Below are 27487 nucleotides of genomic sequence, written 5' to 3'. Positions count from 1 at the left end.
CTTCTGTAGTTAAGTCAAGGAGACTGCCAGGGAGCTGTGATTCGCCTTCCGAACTTCATTTTCACAGAATTTCAGTGTTGGGCAAGACCTTTAAAGCCATTAGTACCGACCTCCTGTTGCTTACATCTTTATAATATCCCTACCCAGTAGCCATTCAGCCTGGACCCGAACACCTCTCCTGATGGAGAGCTCATCACCTCGCCATTAAACCCCATCTCTGGACATCTCTGCTGTTGATGCTTACGGGAGCTGCCACTTGTCGAGCAGTCAGTATGAGCCAGCACGGGGCTAAGCACCTTTAAATACATCACCTCCTTTATTCCTCATGACAATTCTGTGAGGCATTATCCTTCCACTATAGATGAAGAAACCGAGACTCAGAGAAGTTAAATAATTTGTCCAAGGTCACGCAGGTAGTGTGAATAGGGGTTGAAGTCCAGTTCTGTCTGACCCGAAGTTCACGATCTTAACTAACTGATCACACAACTTCCCTGAAAGTGTCTCTGTCCTCATGCTGAGCTGCAGTTTCTCCCCACTGTTCTTTCTTTTCCCGGGGGTGTCCTATAAATCACCAGCGAAGTGACTCTCACTTTGGTATTTGAATGGTACCTCAAGTCTTTTTCTACAGAGATCCCCAGGTTCTTCCTTTAGTTTTCACTTGACGTTGTACTGAGCTTCCTAAATCTTGCTTGTCATTATCCTTTTTCTTTAAATATATTTTTCTACGAAATAATGCATGCACATGGAACAGAATTTAAACATTACAAAAGGATATATACATGTATATGTGTGTGTATCTATATATTTATATAATACAAATAGAAGTGGAATTGCCTTTAAAATATTGCCAAACTGCCCTCCTTTTTTTTTTTTTTAAAGATTTTATTTATTTATTTGACAGAGAGAGAGACAGCCAGCGAGAGAGGGAACACAAGCAGGGGGAGTGGGAGAGGAAGAAGCAGGCTCCCAGAGGAGAAGCCCGATGTGGGGCTTGATCCCAGAACCCCGGGATCACGTCCTGAGCCGAAGGCAGATGCTTAACGACTGTGTCACCCAGGCATCCCCTAACTGCCCTCCTAAAGTTGTACTGATTCAGACACCCAGTGATAAATTCATAACTGCCCATTACAATATACCTTTGTCAACATAAGGAATCATCAATCTTTTTGATCTCTGATAATAGTTTTTTTAAAAAAAGATATCATAGCTTTAATCTCTCACTATACATTTTCTCTTTTTTAAAAAGAGTTTTTGGGACACCTGGGTGGCTCAGTCAGTTGAGCATCTGCCTTTGGCTCAGGTCATGACCCCAGGGTCCCGGGATCAAGCCCGGCATCAGGCTCCTTTCTCAGCGGGGAGCCTGCTTCTCCCTCTGCCTGCTGATCCCCCTACTTGTGCTCTCTCACTTGCTCTCTCTCTCTCTGACAAATAAATAAATAAAATCTTAAAAAAATAAAATAAAAGTAAAAATGGTTTTTATGTTTCATGTCATCTTTCAAAAGGTCTTCTCTACTCTGAGATTACAAAATAATTTTCTTGAGATTTTTTTCCTGCTATTTGAAGGGCTTTTTTTTAATGTTTAAACTTAGCTCTATCTCACTCTTCCTAAAATGCAATTCCCAGACCGGAATGTAATTCCCCAGTACAGAGCGGAGGACAAATCTCTCATTCCAGATATGCTTATTCAGCCTAAGATCACCCAGCCTTTTGGCGGGTAGTGAACTTATTGTCAACTAAAACCAAGTTTTTCCACAGGTGCCTCCCCTAAACTCCATTATGGGAGAAACAGAGGTGAGGGATTTGTTTCCTGAAAACACGCCAAAGAGCGATTGCTCCCAAACCAAATTCAAGCAGAAAGCCAAGTTCGGATCACTTACTCTTGCACCGTCTTCCATCCTCAGCTAGAACAAATCCCTCTGAGCATCTGCAGATGTAGGAGTTGCCACGATTAACGCAAATGTGTTCACAGCCGTGGTGGGTCGATTTGCAGACATCCTTCCCTGAGGGAAAGATTGGAAGATGAGCAACCCCATCCATGCAGGAATGAGCTGGACTGAATGGTCACATCAGGACAGATCAAGGAATTAACCCATTTTTTAAAAACCCATCTCTGCTTGAACTGTCTTTTATAATATGCCCTTTTTTCATTCTAACAGGACAGGGCGTGAGAAGGGAGACGCTCCTCTCAGAAAGCACCAGCTCCCTAAGCCTGAATGGTAAAATGGGTCATCGGGTACCCTTTATTTCTTTTTCATTTTTAGAATTATTTGATGTTGCTCGGGGTTTTGATTTTCCCAAGCTACTGACTTTTTCCCACAGCTATCCCCCACACCCCGGTTCCCATACGGGCGAGGTACTTTAAATGCTTCAGAGTAGTTACAGCCCTCCAGTCCTCACAACATCCTGCGAGAAGACGAGAGCGGGAATAATTATACCCAGCGTATACATGACGAAACTCAAAACAGTCTCGGAGTCGCCCGAGGTCATGCAGCAAGTTGATGGCACAGCTGAGACATGCGTCTCCCTTGTGCTCGTCCTCCATGACATGAAAGCCGACGGCTCTTTTCTGTCATTAGCTCCCTAGAAGGAGAAGCGTCCTGTGAAGTTGGGATTGGTACCTACGGATCCCCCTCGAAGTGGGAATGGTGGTATTTGATCCCGTGATCAAATTCCAGACCTAGATGTCGTGCCTGGTGTACAACAGCTCCATGTGCTGAGCAAAAAATATGTTGCATGAATAAATGGTGCACGTAAATAAATAAATAAATAAAATCATGAACATTCAGCTTGGGCAGACACCATGGGCAGAACTGCGGGTGTGCTCTCCATGGAGGGAACCCCGCGTGCGAAGGCAGAACAGGACTGTGCAGGGAGATCTGCAGCGTTAGGCCGGGGTCCCAGCGCCATCCCGGGACTCAGCCGTTCAAACAGAACATCTCGCTGAAGGTAGGAGCCCCTCTTCGTGGTGGAGGAATGAGGACACTGCTCAAGCCAGCTTTGTGGACTTGTGGGGTGTCCCAGCTTATCTCAAAGGAGCCTGTGAGGAAATTCCCCAAAATCAACTTGAACAGCAAATGCACTGATTTGGTCTTAATGAAAAAAGAGCCATCCTGCCCGCTGGAGCGGGATGTCAACAAAATCAAGTAGACAGCTCCAACACCGCCCCCCGCCCCCCTACCCCACCCCACCCCACCCCACTCCCCGGGCCAAAAAGGACTAACAGCTCAGAATCTCCCAGTGGAGAAAATCCTTGCCCTGCGCTCTTCTAATACCCACTTCACCAAGCTCATGTGTCCCGTCTGTCTCTGTTTCTGGGTGCTGCGATGGTTAATTTTATCTGTCACCTTGCCCAGGATACTGTCCAGCTGTCTGGTCAAACACCAATCTAGATGCTGCTGTGAAGGTATTTTTTAGATGAGATTAACGTTTCAGCCATGAGACTTTGAGTAAAGGAGAGTACACTCCATCGAGTTGGCCTCATCCCATCACTTGGAGGACTGAAGAGAAAGAAGACGGAATCCCCCCACCAGCCCCTCCCCCCGACGGAAGAAGGAATTCTGCGTCCAGACTGCCTTGGGTAAGAGCTGCTACATCGGCTCTTCCTGGGTCTGCAGACTGCTGGCCTGCCCTGCAGATTTTCTCTCTGTCCGTCTGCCTCTCTTTCTGTGTCTCTGTATAAAGGCACGCGTGTGTGCGTGCACACACACACATGCACACACACACACGCATCCTATTGGCTCTGTTTCTCTGGGGAACTTGATGCACCTTCTAAGTAAACTCTCAGAATCTGTTCTGAGGACCTACAGAGGCAAACAGTAGAGAAAATGAATAAATAAAACCCACGGAAAAATCCCTTCATCTCTCTCCCACCCTCTACCCTTACTTATAAGGTCTTCCAAGAAGAAAAAGCACTGTCATTATCTGTGCTCCTCAGGGTGATTGCTGGCAGAGGTTCTAATTCTGCCCAATGATAAGCCAGGCTCTGTGGGAGGCTCTGGGCATCCACACATGGTTGTGGAAGGGCCAGCAACAGGGAGAAAACAGAGAGTCGCAAAGAGCCTGACGACTCAGCACCTTGACGAGAAAGTCCTGAAGAACCAAGGGTCTCCTGTACGGGTCACTAGCAAACACTTTCGGAGCACCCAAGGCATTCCCTTATGACTATAAGGGAAGATTTTAAATACCAAATGAAGTTATCTAACTGCCCGTGTCCCGCCAAGGGAAGCCTTCATCTCTACCCGGAGCCCACTTACTTCGGCAGCGTTTCCCGTCCTCGGCAAGCCGGAACCCCTCCAGGCACCTGCAGCTGTACGACTCTTCAGTGTTCACACAAATGTGCTCACAGCCGTGGTCAACTGATTGGCAGACATCCTTCCCTGAGGACAGTAGAGCAAGTCAAAACAGTTTCACCAACCTACATTCTCCCCGGGCTTCACCTTGAAGGATCCACGCATCGCAGCCACCAGAGCCCAGGCCCGCTTGAGCTCAGTGATCCACGGGAGGAAAGTAAAATTGAGGATGAAGGTCAGCGGGTCTAATTTAGGTTAACTCTTCAAACTTCCTCACCATCATGCCCGCCAGCACTCACCAGCACCTACTTCAATATCTCGTTAAATGCAATCAATCACTGGCTTTCTGTAGATGCAGTTTCTGATATCAAAAGGAAACGCTGTTGGTCTGATATGATGACTTGGAAGATCAAACCTCAATTCAGACTAGTGACGCTGAAATCCAAATTTGGCTTCGTCCCTGACATACGGCTTTGGAGAGTCACTCTTAGGGCCTTACCTTTCCTGTCTGTCTGAAAAATCAGTCATAATTCCAATTACCTATCTTTTCTTCAAATGCGTCAGCACAAGTTGCTCGTTGCAAAGTGCTTTGAGAAGCTTGAGGAAAAGGTGACTGATGGGGATGGAAATCATGTGCTCAGGGTTACATACTCCCTTTTGATGAAACAGAGAGACATCTTGGCCCCCGTCTAAAAAGCTTTGCTTTCTGAGACATAAGCATGGACTCATCATAAGGTGGTCTCTATGAGAGATCTGTGCTATCAGCACAACAAAAAATATTATTACAGATAAACAGAGGCTCAGAGAAGTGAAACAGAGGCTCAGCTAATAAATGGCAAGGCTAGAAGCTTCTGGCATCTTGTTTCTTGCCACAGGGCACAAATGAGCAACTTCAGTTGTAGCTCTAAGCATTGGCTTTTTTCATTTGTCCATTTGTTTGTTTGTTTTCTTTTAACAGGCTTTATTTTTTTTTTAAGATTTTATTTATTTATTTGACAGAGATAGGGACAGCCAGCGAGAGAGGGAACACAAGCAGGGGGAGTGGGAGAGGAAGAAGCAGGCTCATAGCGGAGGAGCCTGATGTGGGGCTCGATCCCATAACGCCAGGATCACGCCCTGAGCCGAAGGCAGACGCTTAACCGCTGTGCCACCCAGGCGCCCCAACAGGCTTTATTTTTTAGAAAAGTTTTAGATTTACAGAAAAATGGAGAAGATAGCACAGTATTCCCATAAACGCCAAACCCAGTTAGCAGCTTACATTAATGTGATACATTTGTTACAATTAACGGACCAATACTGATACATTAATAACAGCTAAAGTCCACAGTTCTTTTACGTTTTCTTAGTTTTTAACCTGATGTCATTTTTCTGATTCCATCCAGGACCCCAGATTATTTTAATAGTCACGTGGCATTGGCTTTTAAGGGTAACTGATTTCAACAGAGATCAGGATGGTGAAATTCATGCAAAGATGAGACACGGTCATGTGAGACAACCCCAGTAAAAACTTACTTCTGCAGGTTTTCCCGTCTTCACGGAGTATATACCCTTCAAAGCATTGGCACACAAAAGAGTCTTCACTGCTTACACAGGAATGTTCACAGCCGTGGTCCCCCAAGGCACAGGAGTCCAATTCTGGGAATCCAATTGGAATTAGAGAAACAGAAGAAGGAAATGGTTCATACATTAGTGACTTGCTCAATCTTTTTTTTTAGTAACTTACTCAATCTTAAAAGACATTTTAGACACCTTTTTTTTTTTTAAATATTTTATTTATTTATTCAACAGAGATAGAGACAGCCAGCGAGAGAGGGAACACAAGCAGGGGGAGAGGGAGAGGAAGAAGCAGGCTCACAGCGGAAGAGCCTGATGTGGGGCTCGATCCCATAACGCCGGGATCACGCCCTGAGCCAAAGGCAGACGCTCAACCGCTGTGCCACCCAGGCGTCCCCGACATTTTAGACACCTTAGAGCAGTGTCTTATCCCACAATGCACATTTCAAAACAGAAAATATGCCTATGAGCAAAAATTCTTCATCTATAAAGAGTGTATAAAATAAAATCATTTCCGTAGGAAAAATGAACAAAAGACATGAAAGACAGTTTATAAAAGGAGAGCTATAAATGGCCTATAAATATTAGAAAATAAGTTCACCTTTGTTGGTTATCACGTAATTATAATATCAACTTATCTACGTATTCACTTGTGTCCACCTGTACGTGTCACACTTAGGTAAACCATGCTTCATCTGTTCATTCAGTCACCAACTATTTTATGCGTCGCTACTCTGAGTCAGGTCCTCTTCTAGGCTCTGGGGATTTAACAATGAATAAGACACAGTTTCTGCTTTTGTGAGGCTTACATTTGGGAGCAGGTGTGGGAGGGAAGAAAGGGGAAGACAAATAATAGATAAACAGATATATATGTCAGATGGGAAAAGCGCTGTGGAGAAAAGCAGGAGAGGGGAGAGAGAATGTGCCTGGGCTGGGGAGGGCTTGAGGCAGATAACAGTGCCCCTGAGCAGAGCCCTGAAGAGACAAGTGAGTGTGGGTATTTGGATGGAACAGCACCCTCGGCAAAGAACAGCATTTGCAAACTGCAGAGGTAGGAACATGTGTGGCACGTTTCAAGAAAGGCCAAGAGGTAAGTGGGACCCAAGCAACCGAGCCTGGCAGGGGATGAGGCCAGAGAGGCCAGCAAGAGGCAGAACCTATGGGCTTCACGGGCAGCAGTGGGATCTGAGTGAGGAAGGGTCACTGGAGGGTTCTGAGCAGTGAGGACACGTGAACTGGCTTTGTCGTAGAAGGTGGACTCGGTATGAGTGAGGATGGAGCGTGGAGAGCTGAGAGAAACCTCTTGCAATAAGCCTGGTGGCCCCAACCAGGATGGTGACAAATGGTCAGACTGTTGGCTGTATATTGAAGGTAGAGTCTACGTGCTTTGCTGATGGGTTGATACGAAGAGGCCATCTTTGTATGGATACGAGAGAAGAGTCATGGATGACCAAGGCTGCAGGACAGAACAAAAAGGGCTTTGCCATCCACAGGGCTGGGGCAGCTTCTGTCTGTGACTCTGCAAAAACCAAGCTGATATTTTAAAAGCCTGATACTGAGGACATGGGGGAAGTGACTTCTTATCGGAACGATATGCAATTCTGAGAGTCAACTCAATCATCTCAGATCGAGGATTTTACAATGGATAGACACTGAATTTATGAAATAAAGGCTCAGAAGTACATCATCACTTGTACAATCAGGCACAGACCGAACACTTATTTCTAATGCGTGTTGCAGTATTTCTTCTTGGAGGGGAGTCCTGAGAACCACACTGTGGGGTAGTCAAAGCAGCTGTTTTTATTCTCACTTACCAGCCGGGAGACTAAGGTTTGGGAAGGTTAATGGCTTGCCAAGATCAGTTGCTAATAAGTGATAGCCCCAGACTCAAAATGTAATCTGATAATAAATCCCACATTTTCCCCAACTACATTGCATTGCTATATCGTAAAGTAAGCTTTCAAACATGAAGGGAATTTTGCCTGTCTTCTTTTGGGCAGAAGTGTTGCCAAAATCTCTGAACAATGGGAAAATATTATGTTAACGAAAATTATAACTGCAGAAGAGAGTCAAAGCAGAGTTGGCCTGTCCTGTTTGCTCTGAACATGACTTACTTCTCTGGGCACAGTGTAGACTCATCATTAAAGCAGAACATTCCCCAATGGCTTGGGGTAGTTCCTCACATTGTGTTGAGTGGAAATACAATTGAGTGATCCGTGATACAGACAGCTGGCTGGCTGTGGAGGTGAGCATTTTTTTCCCACTATGAATTTATATTAAGAATACTCCATTTTCCAACATAATAAAACAGCTATAACTCTTTCAGGCCAGCCTGGTCAAGCCATAATCCAGACAGATATCGACCCCCCGCCCCACAACCCAGCACACGCTTTCCCCATGCCCCGTCCTGTCTCCTTGGCTGCATCTCAGGCTGTCAGTGAGAAGAGTGGCTGAGTCTTCCCATACAGCTCCTGAGCCCTGGTGGTCTGCCCCTGCTCCAGACGGACGGGTGCTGCTTTCCTTTATCAGGAGCCTGCTGAGCCCAAAGCCACTGTCCTCGTCTCCCTTGGCTACAACTATCACAGGAGCTCCCAGCCCAGTTTCCGAGCTCTCCTGAGTGTTCACATTAACAACTGTTTGAAATTTTATTGGGTGCATGCCTTTTTTTTTTTTAAAGATTATTTATTTATTTATTTGACAGAGAGAGAGAGAGAGCAAGCACAAGCAGGGGGAGGGGCAGAAGGAGAGAGAGAGGCAGGCTCCCCACCGAGCAGGGAGCTCGAGGTGGAGCTCAATCCCAGGACCCCGGGATGGTGACCTGAGCCGAAGGCAGCCGCTTAACCAACTGAGCCACCCAGGTGCCCCTGTTGGGCGCGTGCTTCTAAAGCACATGTGGAGTCTGGGTTTTTAACCTCTTCCCTCCTCATCCCCTCAGAGCATCTCATCAGTTGACGGTAGAGCGGTGGTGAGTTCTCCACCTCACAGGAGCATTAGAATCACCGGGAGAACAGGCAGGTGATTCAAAATTCAAACACATTAAAGGGCATACTTCCCCTACGGAGGGGTATCGGGCAACATCTACCAAAGTTACAAAATGTACCTTTGACCCAGCAACCTCACTTCAGAAATTCTCTCCTACGGGTACCTTGTACCATATGAAGGGATATACTTTCAAGTGCTTCATGGCAGCATTGTTTGTAATAATGACAAGTGGAAAACAAGCCAAGTGTCCAGCAACAAGGGAATTAAGCACACTTCACATTCGCTTAGCAAAATGTCCAGTTTCTGCATGTCGGGGATGGTCTGCGTCACTCATAAATCAAGGAACCACACGCGGTAAATTAGAAAATGCCCAAGGTGTACTGTAGTCAACGTCCCGACAACGGGTTTTAGCTGCTTCCTATTCAACCAAGTCTGGAAACCCACCTGGAGTCAGCTTCCGCCCAGAGCCAGAGACACCCCCTACAGGAAAGTACTTCAGTGTTTCCCGAACAGGCAAAGGGAGCCCCCATCCCTGACCAGGATCGTGGGGTACCTTGAGCCCAGGGAGAATGGTGGGTACCCCAGCAAGGAGTTCATCCTTTCAGTGAGTGTTTCTGGAGCACTTGCTCTGTGCCAGGCACCATCCTCGTCTTTGGGCTGAAAGGGGCCCAGGAGATCGACTGGTCCAACCCTTTCTTTTAGAGCTGAGGAAACGCATGGCCAGAGAGGGGAAGTGACTTTGCCAAGGTCTCTGAATCTGCCGAGGTGAATTGTGTCAGCTGTGCTGGGGGCAAGGGTGGGATTAGACCACACATCTACCACCTTCATGTTTCCTGGTCCAGGGGCACCTGCAGTGGTCATCCTAGCTCGGCCGAGTCTACTCAGGCTGGGAGATTCTCAGAAGACAAAGTAAAATCATTTTCTCAAGGGAGGCCGGGCCTCCAAACAGTTTCATGTAACTCTAAAGGCTGGAGGTCACCTGTTCTGCTTGCTCCTCCAGGTCCGTTCTCCCCTGCTGGTGCTCAATACTCAACCCCCAGCCCACTCACTCTCTGGGCTTCTGCGTGCTGTTCCCTGTGCCTGCGAAGCTCTTCCTCCTCGGTATTAGGTTGTTTTGGCTGCTATCATAAAATACCATAGACCGGTGGCTTGTAAGCAGCAGAATTTATAGCTCCTGGTTCTGGAGGCCGGCAGTCAGAGATCCGGGCGCCGGTGTGGTTGGGTGAGGACCCTCTTCCAGGCCGGAGACTTCTCCCTGTATCTTCACACTGTGGAAGGGACTGGGGGAGGGGGGTTCTGTGGGATCTACTTTATTAGGGCACTAATCCCATCCATGAAAGCCCCATGCTCATGACCTAATCACCCCAAAGCCCCACCTCCTCATATCATCACCTTTGGGGGTTAGGATTTCACCATATGAATTTGGGGGGACACCGACATTCAGTCCATCACACCCTCCATCTCTGGCTAGCTTACTCCTTCAATCTCCAGATGTCAGATCATCCCCACCTTCCTCAGGAAACTTCCTCTAGACTGACTGAGGGTCCCTCTGCCACATGCTCCCACATCACGTGAAAGGGTGTTAATTTCCTTCTTCCCTGAGAAACTGTGAGCTCTGTCAGGGCAGAAACAGAACCGGCCTCGACCCCAGCGAGGCCCAGTGGCCCAACCCAGTGGCACGCTGCAGGTGCAGCTCAGTGCCTGTGGAGAATGAGAGCAAACAGACTGAGAGCTTACGCAAGTGCCCAGACTCAAATCCAGAGACGAGAGTGAGGACCAGCTACTGGGAACCACCACTTAAACGAAACGGATGAGAGGAGGTATGAAAATCTCAGGATGCAGGAAGAACACATTTTCCCTCCAAGAGAAAAATCCTCTTCCTTTCATCCTTAAGGAGGCAGGTCCACACATTTCACTCAACTCCGTCATGAATGGGATCTACAATCTGTGATCAGGATGATTACAGGTTTCAGCACGAAGCAGGGGTGCGTAGGACCCACACCTCGCAGCCCTGCGTGCTGGTGGAGACGGTCGCGCTCCCATCTGGATTCCACATCCGGTGAGTCACGGATGTCTGTGGCACAGCCACTGTGGGTCATGTGTTCCGTGGACGTGCACCTCTGTGGTGATGACAGACGGCAATCCTGTGTCTGCGGCTCTACGTAGGAGGTTGTTAAAACCACCCCAACCCCGGAGGGAGAAAGCCACGGTGGCCTGCCAAGAGGGTAATGAGGGCGCAGAGATAGAATGACACCATTTTCAGGCGTTTCTTATAATAAAACTAGGAGCAGCCAGCCAGTCCTTTGCTAACTCCGCAATGGCTTTTGCTCAGACAAACCGAAAAATAGCTGAACTGAGACGTCTGTTTAAAGGGCACCTCACTCTGGGCAAGAGGTCCTGAATCAGGGGACCCAGGTTCTAGTCCCAACTCTGCCACCGACCCTCAGGGCCAGCTTGGAGGTGCCAGTTTCCTTCCTGTGCTTGTTTCCCACAGAAGAAATGGAAGACCTCGAAGCTTCCTTCTGTTCCTATAATGGGAATACACTGACGGTGAAGGGGGTCTTCTCCCCTCACTCCCTGCTATGGACTGAATGGTGTCCTCCTCCCCCTACCAACTTCATACTTTGAAGCCCTATCCCCCAGTGTGGTGGTATTTGGAGGTGGGATCTTTGGGAGGTAATTAGGTTTAGATGAGGTGGGGATCCCATGATGGGATTAAGGTCCTTAAGAGTTTGTTCTCGTCCCCCCCCCCACCAACCCAACTACTGCCGTGTGAAGACACAGCAAGAAGGCAACAATCTGCAAGCCAAGAAGAGGGTCCTCATCAGAACATGACCATGCCCGCACCTTGATTTTGGACTTCTGGCCTCCCAAACTGCAAGAAAATTAATTGCTGTTGTTTAAGCTACCCAACCCACGGTGTTTTGCTATGGCAGCCTGAGCAGATGACAACATTCCATTTGCCTGGCTCAGGGCTGCTTCTGCCTTTCAAAGTCAAGCTGGAGGGCATCAGGCCCCAGCAGGCCTCCATAGCCTGTGGTGGCTGGACTAGGATTCCCAGTGCTCTGTGGCTTGCGGCCCAGATTCCTGTCAGCACCCTGCCCTCGCCAGGGTCTGACAGCAGCCTTTGGGGCTCATGAGTCTGACCTCTCCCAGGGTGGCCCATCTCTAGGATCCTTCCAACTGAAGCAGGCCCAGCCCTGGGAGGTAGGTCTCCAGGCAACAAGGCAAGGTGCTACCTCAGTCTTCTCCTCGGTGCAGGGCAGCTCATGGTGGGAGGAAAGACCACAACAAGAGTACCTTAGGGGTTTAAGGCAGTTTACAAGTTCCCAAAACACTTCAACTTTTGTCCCTCCCTGTGCCACTTGGCAACCTGACAGAGAGGCAGAAACCATCATTCCAAGTAGACAGTTGAGCAATCAGATCCAGAAAGGATCAATTCTCTTGCCCAGGGTGGAAGCAACAAGATGTAAACCCAGTCTCTGGGCTCTTAGGTCAGTATTCTTTTGACTCTGCCACATTATTTCTCAGATCTGTGCAAAGAGTACCACAGGGTGAGAGGGCAGAAGAGCTGCTCCCAGTGAGCTGGCAGCAGGAAGTTCTCCATGGGGAATGTCGTCTACAGGCTGGGTTTCCACCCGCAAGGCTGGGAAAGGAAGGCTGTGCTAAGTGGAGAAAGGAGAGGCTAGAGGTACAGTGGCTGCTCAGAGTATAATGGGACTTACCCTCTTGAGGAACTGGAGGGATCAGGGAAGACCTGAGGTGGGGCTCAAGAGGTGGAGGAAGGGGTTCTCTGACATTGCCAAATTGAGAAACGCTACTGGAACTTGATTTTGGGAGACAGTGGAGAGCCACTGAAGGCTGCTGAGCCGGGAGTAGAGCCTGTGCCCGGTGCCACAGGAGAAAAAGACAGGTGGTCTCTGGCCATTCACCCTCTCACTCAGCAAACTTCGTTGAGCATCTCCTGTGGGCCAGGCCTGGGAACTCTGACTCCAAACAAGTCCCAGTCTCAACCCCCAGGAGCTGGCAGGCCAGTGGGCAGTGTGCTCTGTGCACATCCAGCCTGTGGAATCTTCCTGATGCTGGGACACCCTTGCAAAAGGTCTACCTCAGGGAAATCACCAGGAGATAGAGAGGGGAGGAGGCCTTTCAGCTACAGCTTGTAGAAGAGACTACCCCATTCCCCTCCCCACCTTAGCCCCCAGTCTGTGCATCAACCCCCCAACACAAAGAAGGCTCCTAGGGAGAACTTACAATCACAGTTTGGGGGGCCAAGGACAGGGAGGATGGGCTTCACCCCAGAGGCCAGAGAGCTCTGGGTGCCTGCAGACAGACATATGGGGGTAAAAATACCCACTTAGTTTCAGGGCCCCGGGAACATGGGTCTGCTCTCTATGCTTCAGAGAACCTTCTGGAAAGTGGGTGAAGTGTTCTTCGGGCCATCAGCTATCAAGGCTCTAAGAGGAGGCTGCCTTTCTGAAGGGTGAAGGACACCCTTATACACTGAGCCAGGCCTGGCTGGCCCCCAGCAGGCTCCCCCCTCCCCAGCCCAGCAGGCTTTTCCAAAAAGTTGAAGTCATGTCATCAGGCTCTTTGTCATCTGGCATAGAGCTGGGAAACATAGCCCCCAGTTAACAACAGCCACGCTAAAAACAAAGCCCATTATTACAGGACAGGGCAGCCAGGCTGAATCATCCCAGGGCAGACAGACAGCCTTCAATTAGGGCAACAGTTCAACGCCTATGTATTGCTGGTGGGTAAAATTCATTTCTTAGGTACCACCATTCCCAGAGGATAATTCTGACCTATCTGATCATCTCAGAAGCTTTCATAGAGTCAAAACCATATATAAATATATACACATCAAAATTCACTTCTGATTGCACTGCACTTTAAATGGGAAAATGTGCAACGTGTAAAAGTGTTAGTGGCATCACTCATGTGGACCTGGGTGAGGAGGGTGGGGTGTGCGACTGTAAGGGACAGTGTTTGCTGGGAAAGGTCATGAGAGTTTCTTGGAAGTCCTCCAGCCAGCTAATAGTTAGCTCCTGAAGATCATAGTAAGGTTGGGGGTGCGGACAAAGGAAGGGCATGAATAATCCAAGATGATGGAAAATTAAAGCAAACCAATAAAAAACCATGCATCTGGCTCTGGCATGCAGTCATGTGTAGATGCAATCCCACGCGCCCACCCTCCTTCTGCGCCCAATGCCCACACCCTCCCGGCGCTGGCGGCAGTAGCCATCCCAGAGGCAGCTGGCAGGCAGGCAGCTACAAGCCAGCCATACAGGCATAACCCATTCGCCGAGACTCCAGAATCTGTCACAAACGAGGGAAACATTTTCTCATGGTCTGCAGAGAGGGGCGCACCTCAGCGCACCTGCCCATGTGAATGGACAAATTTAAAACGCGATAACTTCCTTATCCAGTCATCTGTGGAAGGGCATCTCGGCTCCTTCCACAGTTTGGCTTTTGTGGACATTGCTGCTATGAACATTGGGGTGCATGTCCCCCTTCTTTTCACTACATCTATATTTTTGGGGTAGATACCTAGTAGTGGAATTGCTGGGTCTTAGGATAGCTCTATTTTAACGTCTTGAGCAACCTCCCGACTGTTTTCCAGAGTGGCTGTACCAGCCTGCATTCCCACCAGCAGTGGAGAGGGATCCCCTTTCTCCACAACGAATGTTGTGTGTGAGGACCAACATTTGCCGTTTCTTGTTTTGTTAATTTTTGCCACCATTTGCATCAACATGGATGGAACTGGAGGGGACTATGCTAAGCGAAGTAAGTCAAGCAGAGAAAGACAATTATATGGTTTCACTCACATGTGGAACATAAGCAATAGCACGGAGGACCATAGGGGAAGGGAGGGAAATCCGAAGGGGGAGAAGTCAGAGAGGGAGACAAACCATAAGAGACTATGGACCCCAGGAAACAGACTGGGGGTTTCAGAGGGGAGGAGGGTGGGAGGGGGTAACAGGGTGACGGGTACTAAGGAGGGCACGTGTTGTGACGAGCACTGGGTGTTATATGTAACTAATGAATCATTGAACACTACATCAAAAACTAATCATGTACTATACAGTGGCTGACTGAACATAAAAAAAAAAAGAACACCCTTAAAAAAAAAAAGTGGATGACTTAGGTTATGTTGTATAGGTAGTCAGGGAAGCTAGTCCTATAACCAGAAAGACCACCAGGATGGGGAAGGAAAATTATAGTCCTTTCCCTCCACTTCTGACACCTTCTGTCAAAATGACTATTTTTTTTTTTTAAGTCTTTACCTTAGTCCAGTGGGATTGCAGGGCAGAAGACACAACATTCTTGAGTGAGGAGAGAGGGAGGTCTGGGGGCCTTTTTTTTTTTTCCCCTAAATTAATGGAACGGACTTGGGGCCAGCTGCAAGGATATATGTACCCAGCACACATCACTGCCCACCTCTCCTTCTGCTGCCAGATTATGAAGCCAGGGCAGGGAAGGTTTCTCAGGAGCCTCCCCATCTCCCAGGATGGACTTTGGAGTCCCATAGACCAAGCTTGAACCCACCCCGTTGACAGGGCTGAGCGGGGGATTCCACAGTATGACCACAGCCTGAGGTGGCGTGTGCTCGGCCCAGTGCCTGCCACGAAGTCAGCGCTCCGCAAGGGGTCTGCGTGATGCGTATTGTGCACTGCAGGCCGGCCACCACTTTGGGCCAGATTAGGGGTACAGAAGATAAAACAAGAAGTAGGGCTCTGTCCAGCTTCAGCATGACCCGAGGCGCGCTCTAGAAATAGGAACAAGCCGTCTTGGGGAGCAGGGGAAGGAAGCTCCGGGGTGGGGGGAGCAGCGCCAGGGCTCAAATCGCTGCAGGAGGGCTTTAAGGCCCACTCGCGCTGGCCCTGCCTGGCTGCATAGTCCACCCACGGAAGGCCCGTGCCAAGCCCCAGAACACTCACTGGCACACGTCTTTCCGTCACTGCGGAGCACGTGTCCCTCAGGACACTGACAAGCAAAGGATCGGTCCGTGTTGACGCAGGAGTATTCACAGCCATGGTTGCTCAGCAAGCAATAATCCGCCCCTGCAAAGCCAGATGGCCAGGTGAGTCGGCGGCAAGCCTCAGCCTTGTTTATCTCCCCCACCCCCCCGCACCTCCAAAGTCAGGCAGTCTGCTCCCCCACCCCTCAGAGGCATGAAGTCCCCAAAGGACATCCCCCACCATCTTCCCGGAGCACAGAAAAGGGCAGAGGAACGAGAGGACCGTGAACTACGCTCCCCTGCAGCGGCCCTATTTTTCACCCCTGTTGCGAAGCTTTTCCGTAGAAGAGAAGCATGGAGGGGACTCACTGGAGCAGGTCTTGAGGTCCTCATTGATGAGGAAGCCTTCCGAGCACTGGCAGACGTAGGACTCCTCCGTGTTCAGACACAGCTGCTCACAGCCGTGGTCCTGCTCCGCACAGTGATCCACTCCTGCGTTTGTCACACACGAAAACACAAAATAACCTGACCACACTCCCCAGCAATGGGGCATTGAGAAAACCCTCTTCCTGTGTGTGTGTGTTGGGGGAGGGGGCATAGGAGCCATTACTTCATTGGCATCACAAAGAGCACTGCTGGGAGGTTTCCTTCTACCTGGTGCAATTGGCCTCTGGAAAATCAGCCCCGTTTGTTTGCTTTTCCCATTTCTGTGTTTTGAGGAGTAAAGCGTCTACCCCTCCTGTGTTGGTGTTAGTGATGGCAGCACTTTGTGCCAGGGCCTTGGCACCTAATCTGCAGTCCTCAGGGCTACGGGCAGGTGTGAGCCCCATCTAAGAGAGGAAAGCGAGGCTCAGAGACACCCAGCTGCTTGCCCAAAGCCACACAGCTTAAGAACAAGGGTTGTGGCATCAAACCAGCCGGGCTCCAATCCCACCTGCACCACTTCCGAGCCAGGAGATGCTGGGCAGTCCCTTGGCCTCTGGGCCATGGTTTCCCGACCTGAGAAACGGGGATGATGACGGTTGCTTTCTTGGAGGAATGTGGTGAGAAGGAGAGGAGTTGATACGTGTAAGGCCCTCAGAACTCTAGCTGGCACATGGTAATCGCGGAGTGGGTGCTTACTAAGTGTTGCTGGGAAAGAATTAATTGCATAGTTTCATTTTTCTTTGAAAATGACACAGAAAAACTGTTTTCATCCCACCTCCCCAGGACACCCAGATTCAGAAAACAAACCAAGCCACAGCCTGCCTGTGTGGCCGATCCTGGCACCCGAGCGCTGCACAGCTGCTCCCGCCGGGCAGCGAGCACCGAAGGACAGCGAACACACAGCTGTGGTGAGCGGCTCCCACAGACAGCCCTGCAGGCTGCCTCCCAGGTTTCCTTGATGGAGAAAACGCACACCCAGGGACTGGACAGACATTGAAGGCCTTGTGCCGGGCCATCAAGTAGGCCTCTTTGACTCCCCAGAAGCGCCTGGGGCTGGTGCCTTCTGGAACATTCCACCGTTGGATGTGCCTACTGCAGACGCTTGCAGGATCTCAGGAGCCAGAAGCCTATATTCACATCTTGGTTCCACCATCAACCAGTCATGCAACACCAGGAAAGTGACTCAATCTTTTTGTGCCACAGTTTCCCTGTTTTTAAATACGGATAAGACTGCAGATGCCTCTTAAGGCTACTGTGAAGATAAAGTGAGTGAGTGCCTGGAAAGGGCTCACCACAGCCTCAGAGTGTGCTCCTCATAAGGACTTGCTCTCATTATGGCCTGGGGCTCCCTGAGTGCTTGAGGGGAACAGGATACCATGGCCTTCTTTGGGAACTCCTGGGAAGAAATGGCTTGGTTTATACTTTCTTGAAGCTAAGTGGAATTTCTTACTTGATCCCAGAGAGACAGTATGGCCCAATCTCTTCTGGTTCCCCTTCTGAGCCCTTCTAGGCTCCCCCAAGGCATGCTGGCAGGGAGGAACAGGCCATGGCCCCTGGGGCTCTAGGTGGGCTCAACCAGGTCATGCCCAGCCTGTTCTGGGACACGGGCCAGGGCTGTCAGCCGGCAGACCCCACACTCCTGGAAGAAGGCAGATCCATCTTGACCAGGGCGTTTCCTGCTCCCCACCAGCTTCTCATCAGGACTCAGAGACTCCCAGAGGCAAGTGCATACCAGAACTAACTTTCTGGTTCCAAAGTTCTTTGGCCTCCGAGATCAGTCCTTAGAAAGCCTAATGGAGGCACTTTGTTCCCTCTATAGACTGAAGGGGCACAAGTTTTCCTGAGGATTGCTCTGTACCTAATACTTCATCTGTGAACCTTCCCCTTCTGGCAGTTTGAGGTCCCAGCACTCAACAGCTGCACTGTTCTCATTCACAATCTATCTCTATCCCCAAAGCTGGAGTAGATGTAAGGCCTGCCGGGTGGAAAGCCGCACAAAGGGCCCCTTTTGTGCTGGGCCACGTCACGGAGCCCCTCTCCCAGCAGAGCGGGGTCACAGGCATCCACGGCGGTGCTCATGTGCCCCCACCCCCGCTGGCCTGGGCCAGTGGAGACTGTGCCTCATAAAACACGATGGAACCGGCCAGCTGGCAAAGCCTGCGAGTTTCCGCACATTTACATCACCAAATGGAGATTTGTTGTGCCTCCTGCACAGGAAAATTAAGAAAGTCTTCACAAAAAGTCCCATATTTCCCAGCTCCGCCCTCAGACCAGCTCTGTGGTAACCCACGTACTTTCTGAGGTCTGTCCCTTTTGGCCTCTTGTCCCAGCCTGCAGCCGCACTGGTCACTCTCCCAGGCTCCGTGGTCATAATGAATGATTATCTTTCATTGTGTTTTCCTTGTGCCAGACCCAGGCTAAGAGACTGAAATGGTCCTGCTTATTCCCCTTAAAAACTCAAGCCCATCAATAGTGCTATTATTGTCACTTTTTTAAACAGATGGGAAAACCAAGGCTTGGCAAAGTTAAATACCTTGCCCGGGACCACATGTCTAGTAGGTGGTCGTGCTTGGATTTTAGATTCCGGCAGGTCTGACTTAATCGGCACTCTCGACAGCGAAGAATATTAGCTAATATTTATTGAGTGCTTATTAATATTTAACAGCACTTTTCTTTTTTTTAATTTAAATTCAATTAATTAACATACGGTGCATTATTGGTTTCAGAGGTACAGTTCAGTGAGTCATCAGTGTTCTAGGATGCCCAGTGCTCATTACATCACATGCCCTCCTTACTCATCACCCAGCTACCCCAGAGATTTGTCTCCCTCTCTGATTTCCTCATTTTATTTTCTCCCCCTTCCCCTATGATCCTGTTTTGTTTCTTAAATTCCACATATGAGTGAGATCACACGATATGTCTCTCTCTGGCTGACTTACTTCACTTAGCATAAAACCCTCTAGTTCCACCCACATTGTTGTAAATGGCAAGATGTCATTTTTTGATGGCTGAGTAGTATTCCATCATATATATCTATATCTATATCTATATCTATCTATCTCTCTCTCTCTCTCTCTCTCTCTCTATATATATATATATATATCTCACTTCTTCCATACACACACACACACACACACACACACACACACACACACCACTTCTTCCTTATCCATTCATCTGTTGATGGACATCCGGGCTCTTTCCAGAGTTTGGCTATTGTGGACATTTAGCAACACTTTTCTAAGTGCTTTATATGTATTGATTGTTTTAATCTTCACAACCCAATCTGTGAGGTGGGTAGCATGAATAGACCCATTTTATAGATGATGAAACTGAGGCAAGGAAGGGTAAGCCTGTCGGACCATCAGGCCCTTAGGAGACCCAGCAGCTTCAGAAGTGAGCCCCGCGGCCTGCATGTGAACTGCGCCCTCCCGTCCGAACCCCCCGCCCCCCTCCCCCCGGCACACTCACGGCTGCAAGTCTTGCCGTTGGAGTCCAGGGTGTAGCCCCGGCGGCAGCGGCAGTAGTAGCCTTCCTCCGTGTTGATGCATTCGTGCTCACAGCCTGGTTTGTTCAGCGCACAGTAGTTGATCCCTGAGGGGAGAAAGGGCAGACACTCCTGAAGGCTCTGGGCTTCTCCCAGGGCTGTGAGGTCAGCCCCTCCTGGCAGATACTCAGTAAATAAGGTGCTCTATAGGACCGAGAAGACAGCTCCTGCTCTCTGGGAGCTGGTCTGAAGGAGAACCTGGGATCAGAAGTCTGGATTCTTCCACCTTGGGTCCTTTCCCCTTTTGATGGCCAAAAGCTGGTGAAATGGGTTGAGGATCACAATTCCCAACCCATCCCTTCCCAAGAAAGACGGTAATGCTGGGAAAATCCAGTTAGTCTTTTCTTCCAGTGAATCGGATCACTAGGGCTCAAAGCATGTAGGGAACCACTGTCTGCAGTGATGTCTGACAATGACATCGGACAGCACAAGGCAGAGCCAACATAAGCTCACTGTGCAAAATTTCCAGCTATCTAGGGGAGGCAGCATGTGGCAGCTGCATTAAGAAGGGTCCAGATGCTCAGTCTCGCTCTGGTGAGATCACGGCAGCCTCCATATCAAGAAAGCGGAGAAGACACATCTGATGCTGCCCCAGGTTGTGGCAGTTGGGTCCCAAACATACATTCGCCCCCATCCAAGCTGGGTTTCTGCCAGTGGGCGGGAGCAGCAGCCTCACCGGGAGCCAATTAGCATTTCATTTCCCAGCAGAAAATGTTAAAATCACAAGACCCCATGAAGAGCAGGTTACAGGGGAGACGGAGAACAGGGACAGGAAGTACAATGACCTTGTGGCGGGCCTTCCGAGGCTGGTGTCGGGGGAATTGTCACCTAGGTGGCTGAGCTGGATCCGTCTGAATGCATTGTTCTTTCTTCTGGGGATGTGGTGGACTCTGCTGCTTGCCTTGCCAGCAACCACTACCCTGACTTCTTGGGACTGAACCCTGACCCCCAAGGCATGAATCATGACTGATCTAAGCCAGCCTGGCAACCATCCCTTCCAGGGGCTATGACGCGCCCTCCCAGGTGACCGGCATGTAGAACCTTCCACGTGCACAGAGTTTGAGCAGAAGCGGCTGCAGACTGAGCACACATAGAGCACTCTCACCGCACGCAGGGAATGGCCTAAGAGGAGAGAGGCCACCACAAGTGTCATTGACCCCTTGGCACTGCCTGTAATGCAGGAGGGAGGCAGGATATTGTTAGCTGTGCACGGTTTCACTTCATCAGCCGGGAACTCGCCAACAACCTCACCTGTGTGGAACAGAACTGAATGCCGGGAAACAAGCAAGGAGCTTCAATGAAGAAGAAGGGGGTTGTCAATAAAACATCGGTCACATACAAACAGACAAAAAAAAAAAAAACAAACAAGCAAAGAGACACAAGAGTACAAAGAGCCCTATAGTCTGGGGCCACATAGCAGAGAGTTTGCGGAAATCATTTCATTACATTCTCAGAAAAAGGTGAAATTGTTTTCAGTAAATGCTGTTCTAAAAAGCCAGCATTCCGCCACTATGGAAAACAGTATAGAGTTTCCTCAAAAAATTAAATAGAGAATTACCGTATGATCCAGCAATTTCACTGCTGGGTATTTTTACCCAAAAGAATCAAAAGCAGGGACTTGAACTCAGCCTTGAAAAGGAAGGAAATTCTGACATATGCTACATCGTGGATGATGCCTGAAGGCTTTATGTGAGGTGAAAGAAGTCAGACACAAAAGGACTAACTTTATATGATTCCACTTATAGGAGGTAACTCAAACAGGCAAATTCAGAGGCACGGAAAATCGAATAGTGGTTGCCAGGAGCTGGGAGGCGGAGCTCGGAATGGGGAGTCATTGTTTACTGGGGATAGTTTGGGGAGATGAAAAAGTTCTAGAGTTTGAGGGTGATAACAGTTGCGTAATAATGCAAATGTTCTTAATGCCACTGGCGGCCGGCACACTGAAAACGGTTAGAATGTCGTTTTTATATTATGTATATTTCACAATTTTTTAAAAGCCAGCAATCTCTCTCATTTTTTTTTCAAGCATTTATTTACTTATTTGAGAGAGAGGCAGAGACAGAGAGAGCATGCCTACGCATAAGTGGGGGGAGGGGCCGAGGGAGAGGAAGAGAATCTCAAGCAGACTCCCCGCTGAGCCCTGAGCTGAGCCAGAGATCATGCCCTGAGCCGAAGCCATGAGTCAGACACTCAACCGACTAACCCACCCAGGCGCCCCGCCAGCATTATCTTTAAGAAAGATTTACATACGAAATAATTAAGCGGAAAATCATTTAGATTCTTAGAGATGTTATCACTCAGATATTTGGCAAACAGCAATCCAACACCGACTCTTCTCCAAATGGTTCTTGATCACAAAGGCTTAACTGCAGATCTTGGCCTTCTTCACATGCTCGAGTTCCATGTCTTCACGTGTGTATTACTTCATCAGTATTTATTGAGTAACTACGAAGTGCCCCATATCTGGTTCGGTCTCCTCGCTAACTGTAAGTGCTACACACGGGCCAGGCCTGCAGGTGGCTTTACCTGGTGAAGCCCAGAGTGTCCGGCGAGCCCCGCGTGAGGTCAGTGGGCAGAACCGTCAGACAACAAATTTTAAACAGAGCTTATAAGTGCCGACTCAAAAGAGAGCTGGAGACTTCACTGGAAACATGAAAGAGGATGACCCCAGACAGTGGATTGTATCTCCCACGGAGTGGTACAGATTGCGCATTTCAGAAAAACTGGACAGGCTACCAGATGTTAAAGCAGGATGTCATGTTCCTTTGGTTTAGCAAATCCAGATCCAGAGGAGAGCAGCCTGTTCAAGGTCGTAGGGCCAGTATGAGTGACACTGCTAAGACCAGCCCTCACATCTCCCAGCTCAGGCCAACCTGTGGACGTCGTCCCAGCTCTTCAAGTATGATGTTTCCAGTGAAGAGGAGCACCAGCCATGGTGCCCGCATGAGCAATCCTGGAGCCCAGCACACGGGTCACACCCACATGGGAGTCCACCCTCAGGCCCCAGCTCAGCAGCCAGGCCAGCCCCGGTTTCTGTGCTTTGCACCACCGCCTTAATAATTTATGCTTTAAAATGATGACAGTACTTTCCAGAAAAAGAAATTGTGCTCAGATGAGGAGGAAGAACAAATCCCGGCCAAGAGAGTTTTCTTCAGTAGAATTCTGCCTTGAACTTTGTTTTCCACCTTAACTGGATGACATCAAATTCCTTTGAAAAATAGATTTCTTATTAGATTTGAAAATCGCCCACATCTATCCACCATCTATTAAAGGTAAATGCCTGTACCCTGAGCTTGAGGTCTGCAATGCTCTCGAGATCTTCAACAAACTCCAGATTTAAATCTAATTTCTTGTTTCCCTCTTCCACGTAATGCTCCAGAGAGACAGGGAGCGCTCACTTCCGTGAACGGCTGTCTGCCATAATGGACAGAGTGCAAACATTAAGTCAGGGGCGGCTCTGAGAGGCTGACCTCAGGAGCCCAGTACTGGGTTCGCACAGACAATGGAAAATGTAACGATGAGGCAGGAGGTTGGGAGAAGGGCTAGTGAGGCCATGGTGTTTTTAGAAACAAATTCCATTTTTCTTGGATGAAAAAGTAGGACACCTGGCTAAAGAGGAAATGGAGCTATAATCGCTAAACATGTATGAATAAGCATTAGGGACTCTGGACTGGGCCACAGCCTGCAAACAGGCCTATCTGTGGGCTCATTTGTGGTGGTCAAACTACTCCCAATGGTCACTTCTTCTCCACTCACCTTTCTGTTCCTGACCTCCCTCCTCCCCTGATAACAATGCATGTGTACACTTCCTTCGACCCTTCTCTTACTCCAAGTCCCTCTCCAGGCAGGTTGTGGGGGAGTGCCAGAGATTGAAGGAATCCTAGATGATTGGTAAGAGATGAAGAGTTTCAGGGGTGCTTGGGTGGTGTGGTCAGCTAAGCTGCTGACTCTTGGTTTCGGCTCAGGTCATGATCTCAGGGCTGTGAGCCCCACGTCAGGTTCCATGTTCAGTGCAAAGTTTGCTTGAGGTTCTCTCCCACTCTCCCTCTCCCACTTATGCTCACTCGTTCTCTCTCTCTCTCAAATAAACAAACAAACAAACAAACAAAAGCAAAGAGCTTCAAGCAAATTCCCCTGCACTGATGGCCATATGCTTAACTTGTACCCTTTTCCCTCCATTAGTAACACACATGAAGCTTGCAACCACAATGTGTGTCTGAGTTGAACCAGTCTACAAATGAGTCCACCTGTGACTGATTTTCCCTGGATATAGTTAGCCACTAACACACTTATCCCTAGAAAAAGGTGTAAACAGCAGAGAGGAGCGGCCAGGCCAGAGAAGTTGGCCCTTTACCATAGTGAACGCCTGTGTGGTCTAATGGAAAATATTCCACCTAATTGTTTTCACATTCTGAATGCTCTCAGTGAAAATTCTTATTTAATGCTCGAATGTTCCCAGGGTTTGCATCTAGGCAAGGCAGTAGGAATTATCTTTTGTAAGAGAGGCTCAGTTTCAAAACATGGCCTCTTCAACCAACTACCACCGAACAAGGTCTAATGCTTATTGGAGTGAGTGGGTAAGTCCTGGGAGCAGAACGTGGCTTGTCTGGATTCAGTTCTATAGTCCCCAGTGCTTTTTCAAAAGAAATACATGGTCAAGCTTTTGAAAATTCAGTCTTGCCTGCGATGCAGAGCCCTGCTGTACATATCACCAGGAAGAGGTGAGAACATACACCCCTAAAAGGGGGCTCCAGAAAGTTCTATAAACGAGACTGCCAGGAGAACATGAAGAATTCAATGTGTGTAAATGTCAACTGACTAAGGAAATACTTTTTTAAAAAGTTCACAATCTGCACGCCTTAAAAGGGCCATCTTTCTGACGAGATTGAGTAATTCAAATAATAGTTGCAACTTCTCCAGGATGATAAGTCTCAGAGAGATCCATTTACTCATTCCTTCAATCATTCACTCAGTAAGTCTTGTGTTGCACCTCCGTGTGCCAAGCCCTTGGGCTGTTGAGGATTCAAGAGTGAGAAAGAGAGAAGACTCTCTGTCCTTGTGGACCTTCCATTCTAGTGGTTTCTCAGGGACAGTCTGGTTTAAGGAGATCCCATTTGTGGTCCATGCTCTAGATCCCCCTTGTTGTGCCAGCTGACAGGCAGTTGCGTCACTCAGCACATCATTCACTTCATCCTCCTGACACCATGTGCCTCTGGAATGCTGCAGGGACGCCCCAGAGTCATAGCTTTTTTCTTCCTTCGCGTCAAAGAGGAGAGAGCAACAATTCCCCCCGCCTAGCAGCCATCAGGTATCTCACCCGGTATAACTGGAAGAAACTAACTCCTTTTACCTCCTGTCTCTGGGCCCAGGCTGTTCTTTCTCAAAGTCCCAAATACATGTGAGGTTAAAGAGAAGGGAGGGCGTGCCCTCATTTCCCATAGGCTGGAGCTTCGGCTTGGGTTTCAACTTTGCTCAATGAATTCCGTGGGCAGACCCAGTCTATTCAGTGTCTAAAAATTATCCCCATCACAGAATCAGGAGTGACAAAAGGTAAAATCAAGGGCAAAAGAGTGTTAATGAACACAAATGCTAAGTACAAGTATACCTGCTTAAGATTTGCGAGGAAAAGGAAAATTAGTGGGGCATTTATGGGAACAAGCCCTCCTGCACCCAGGGTGACTTACTTCTGCAGGTTTTCTTATCTGAATTCAGGGTAAAACCTTTTAGACAGCGGCAGGAATAGGAGTCATCCGTGTTAACACACTCGTGCTGGCATCCGTGATGAGACGAGGCACAGTAGTCTATCTCTGGAGAGAAAGAAAAATCATAATAATGATGAATGAAACAATACATCCAACAGGAAAACCAAGGGATTTTCAGTCTTCATTTTCCCTAACCAGATAAATTCCTGTAACCTCAAACACTCCCACTATGAAGGGATCTCTCAGTGAAGCGATTTCCATGTTTAGAGATATGGCCCCCCAGTGAGAACTTTCTCGACATGTTACAAAATGTTTATGCAGCAAATGAATTTGTGAAGATGCTTTCCTTGTCCTGGTTCGTGTAAGAGCCATTAAAATACAAGAGTGTGATGGAGCATTTGTTTATTGTGTTACAGGCTGGGAAGAGAGAGCTCCGTTCAATGCTTTGTGGAATTTATGCAGTTGACACAATGAAATCTTCCCGAAGTCTAACTCCAAACCACTTAAAGCCCTCAGACACTGAGCCAAACAATAGGACACAAAGTCAGTTCCTGGGAAAAGGGAGGAGCGAACGGCATAGATATTCTGAGCGCAAAGTCCTGCTCTCAGTATTTCACTGGACCCACCCTCACCTACATTTTCTCAAGGCTTCACAGTCAGAGAATGTGATCTCTAGGTACACATGAATTTAAACCAAAATATCAAGGAGAAAAAGGTTACGTGGAATTTTTTATGATGGGGTTTCACTTGTATAAGTATTTTTAGATATGGAAAGTGGCTTCTATCAAAGGGTGTCTGATCAAAGATTTTGCTATCATGGGAACTGGACACACTGCTTAAAACTGCTTGAAATAGTTGGCCCACTGATGGGGTCATAAAAGAAATATTTTTGTTGTGATGAGGATTTTTATTTTATTAAGGAACATGTGAGCTATAGACATCATTTTCATAATGAAGAATTTGGAATAAATAAGCTTTCCCACCCTGTACCATAAGAAACAAAATGAATAAGAGAAAGGCACACAATATCCTTAAAAGGAAAAACACTGAGTAGATGCCAATTCTTCCCAATTTAAAGTCATGGAAATGTTCAGCGTACACAAAAATGGACAGAGAGTATAATAAACTCATATACCTATCATTCAGCTTCAAGAGAATCAATCTGCATTTCTCCCATATTAGGATTCCATGTTACTTTGAAACAAACCCCAGATGTTATATCATTTTGTCCACAGATATTCCATAATGTATCCTTAAAAGATTGGGACTCTTTTGTTCTTTTAAGATTTCATTTTTAAGTAATCTCTACACCCAGTGTGCAGCTCAAACTCATGGCCCTGAGATCAAGAGTCGCGTGCTCTGCCGACTAAGCCAGCCAGGCGCTCCAAAAGACTGGAAGTCTTTAAAAAATATCACAATCACATATAAGGTATTTTTTAGAGCTTTTTATTTGGAAACAATTTTTTTTAAAGATTTTATTTATTTATTTGACAGAGAGAGAGACAGCCAGCGAGAGAGGGAACACAAGCAGGGGGAGTGGGAGAGGAAGAAGCAGGCTCCCAGCAGAGTAGGGAGCCCGATGCGGGGCTCGATCCCAGAACCCTGGGATCACGCCCTGAGCCGAAGGTGGACGCTTAACGACTGAGCCACCCAGGCGCCCCTGGAAACAATTTCAAATATACAAAAAGTTGCAAACATAAAAATACAAGTATAGAGGTACAAGAAACACCTGTTTCTTGTATACTCTATCCAGATTCACCTATTGTGAACATTTTACCCCATTTGCTTTATCATTTGCTCGCCTTTCTGAGCTATTTGAGGTCAGTTACATACATCATGGTCTTTTTCCTTAAATACAGTGCATGCTTCCTAAGAGGAGGGATATTCTCTTAGGTAACCACAGTACAGTCATAAAACTTATCAATTTACATTGATACAATACTTTAACCTACCATCCATATTCTAGTCTTATCGGCTGATCTAATAATGTTCTTCATAGTGTTTTTACTCTTCCAGTATAGGATCC

The 27487-nt window shown here is 48.2% G+C and overlaps 1 protein-coding gene across 3 annotated transcripts in view; it reads right to left on the bottom strand.

Moving 5' to 3' along the window:
* MATN2 (matrilin 2) overlaps positions 1–27487 on the bottom strand; it is a 126830-nt gene that overhangs the window by 10452 nt on the left and 88891 nt on the right. For all 3 annotated transcript variants that reach the window (XM_026495671.4, XM_026495672.4, XM_044382682.3), the window contains exons 7-13: positions 25444–25566; positions 19684–19806; positions 16156–16278; positions 15767–15889; positions 5802–5924; positions 4254–4376; positions 1878–2000 (exon numbers count right to left, since the gene is read on the bottom strand). In XM_026495671.4, the coding sequence (XP_026351456.3) occupies positions 1878–2000; positions 4254–4376; positions 5802–5924; positions 15767–15889; positions 16156–16278; positions 19684–19806; positions 25444–25566 (861 nt within the window). The remainder of the gene's footprint in view (positions 1–1877; positions 2001–4253; positions 4377–5801; positions 5925–15766; positions 15890–16155; positions 16279–19683; positions 19807–25443; positions 25567–27487) is intronic.

The sequence above is a fragment of the Ursus arctos genome, unplaced genomic scaffold, assembly GCF_023065955.2.
Source record: "Ursus arctos isolate Adak ecotype North America unplaced genomic scaffold, UrsArc2.0 scaffold_6, whole genome shotgun sequence".
Lineage (NCBI taxonomy): Eukaryota > Metazoa > Chordata > Mammalia > Carnivora > Ursidae > Ursus > Ursus arctos.
Note: the sequence above shows the minus strand (reverse complement) of the source record. Positions and strands in the feature narration are given on the sequence as shown.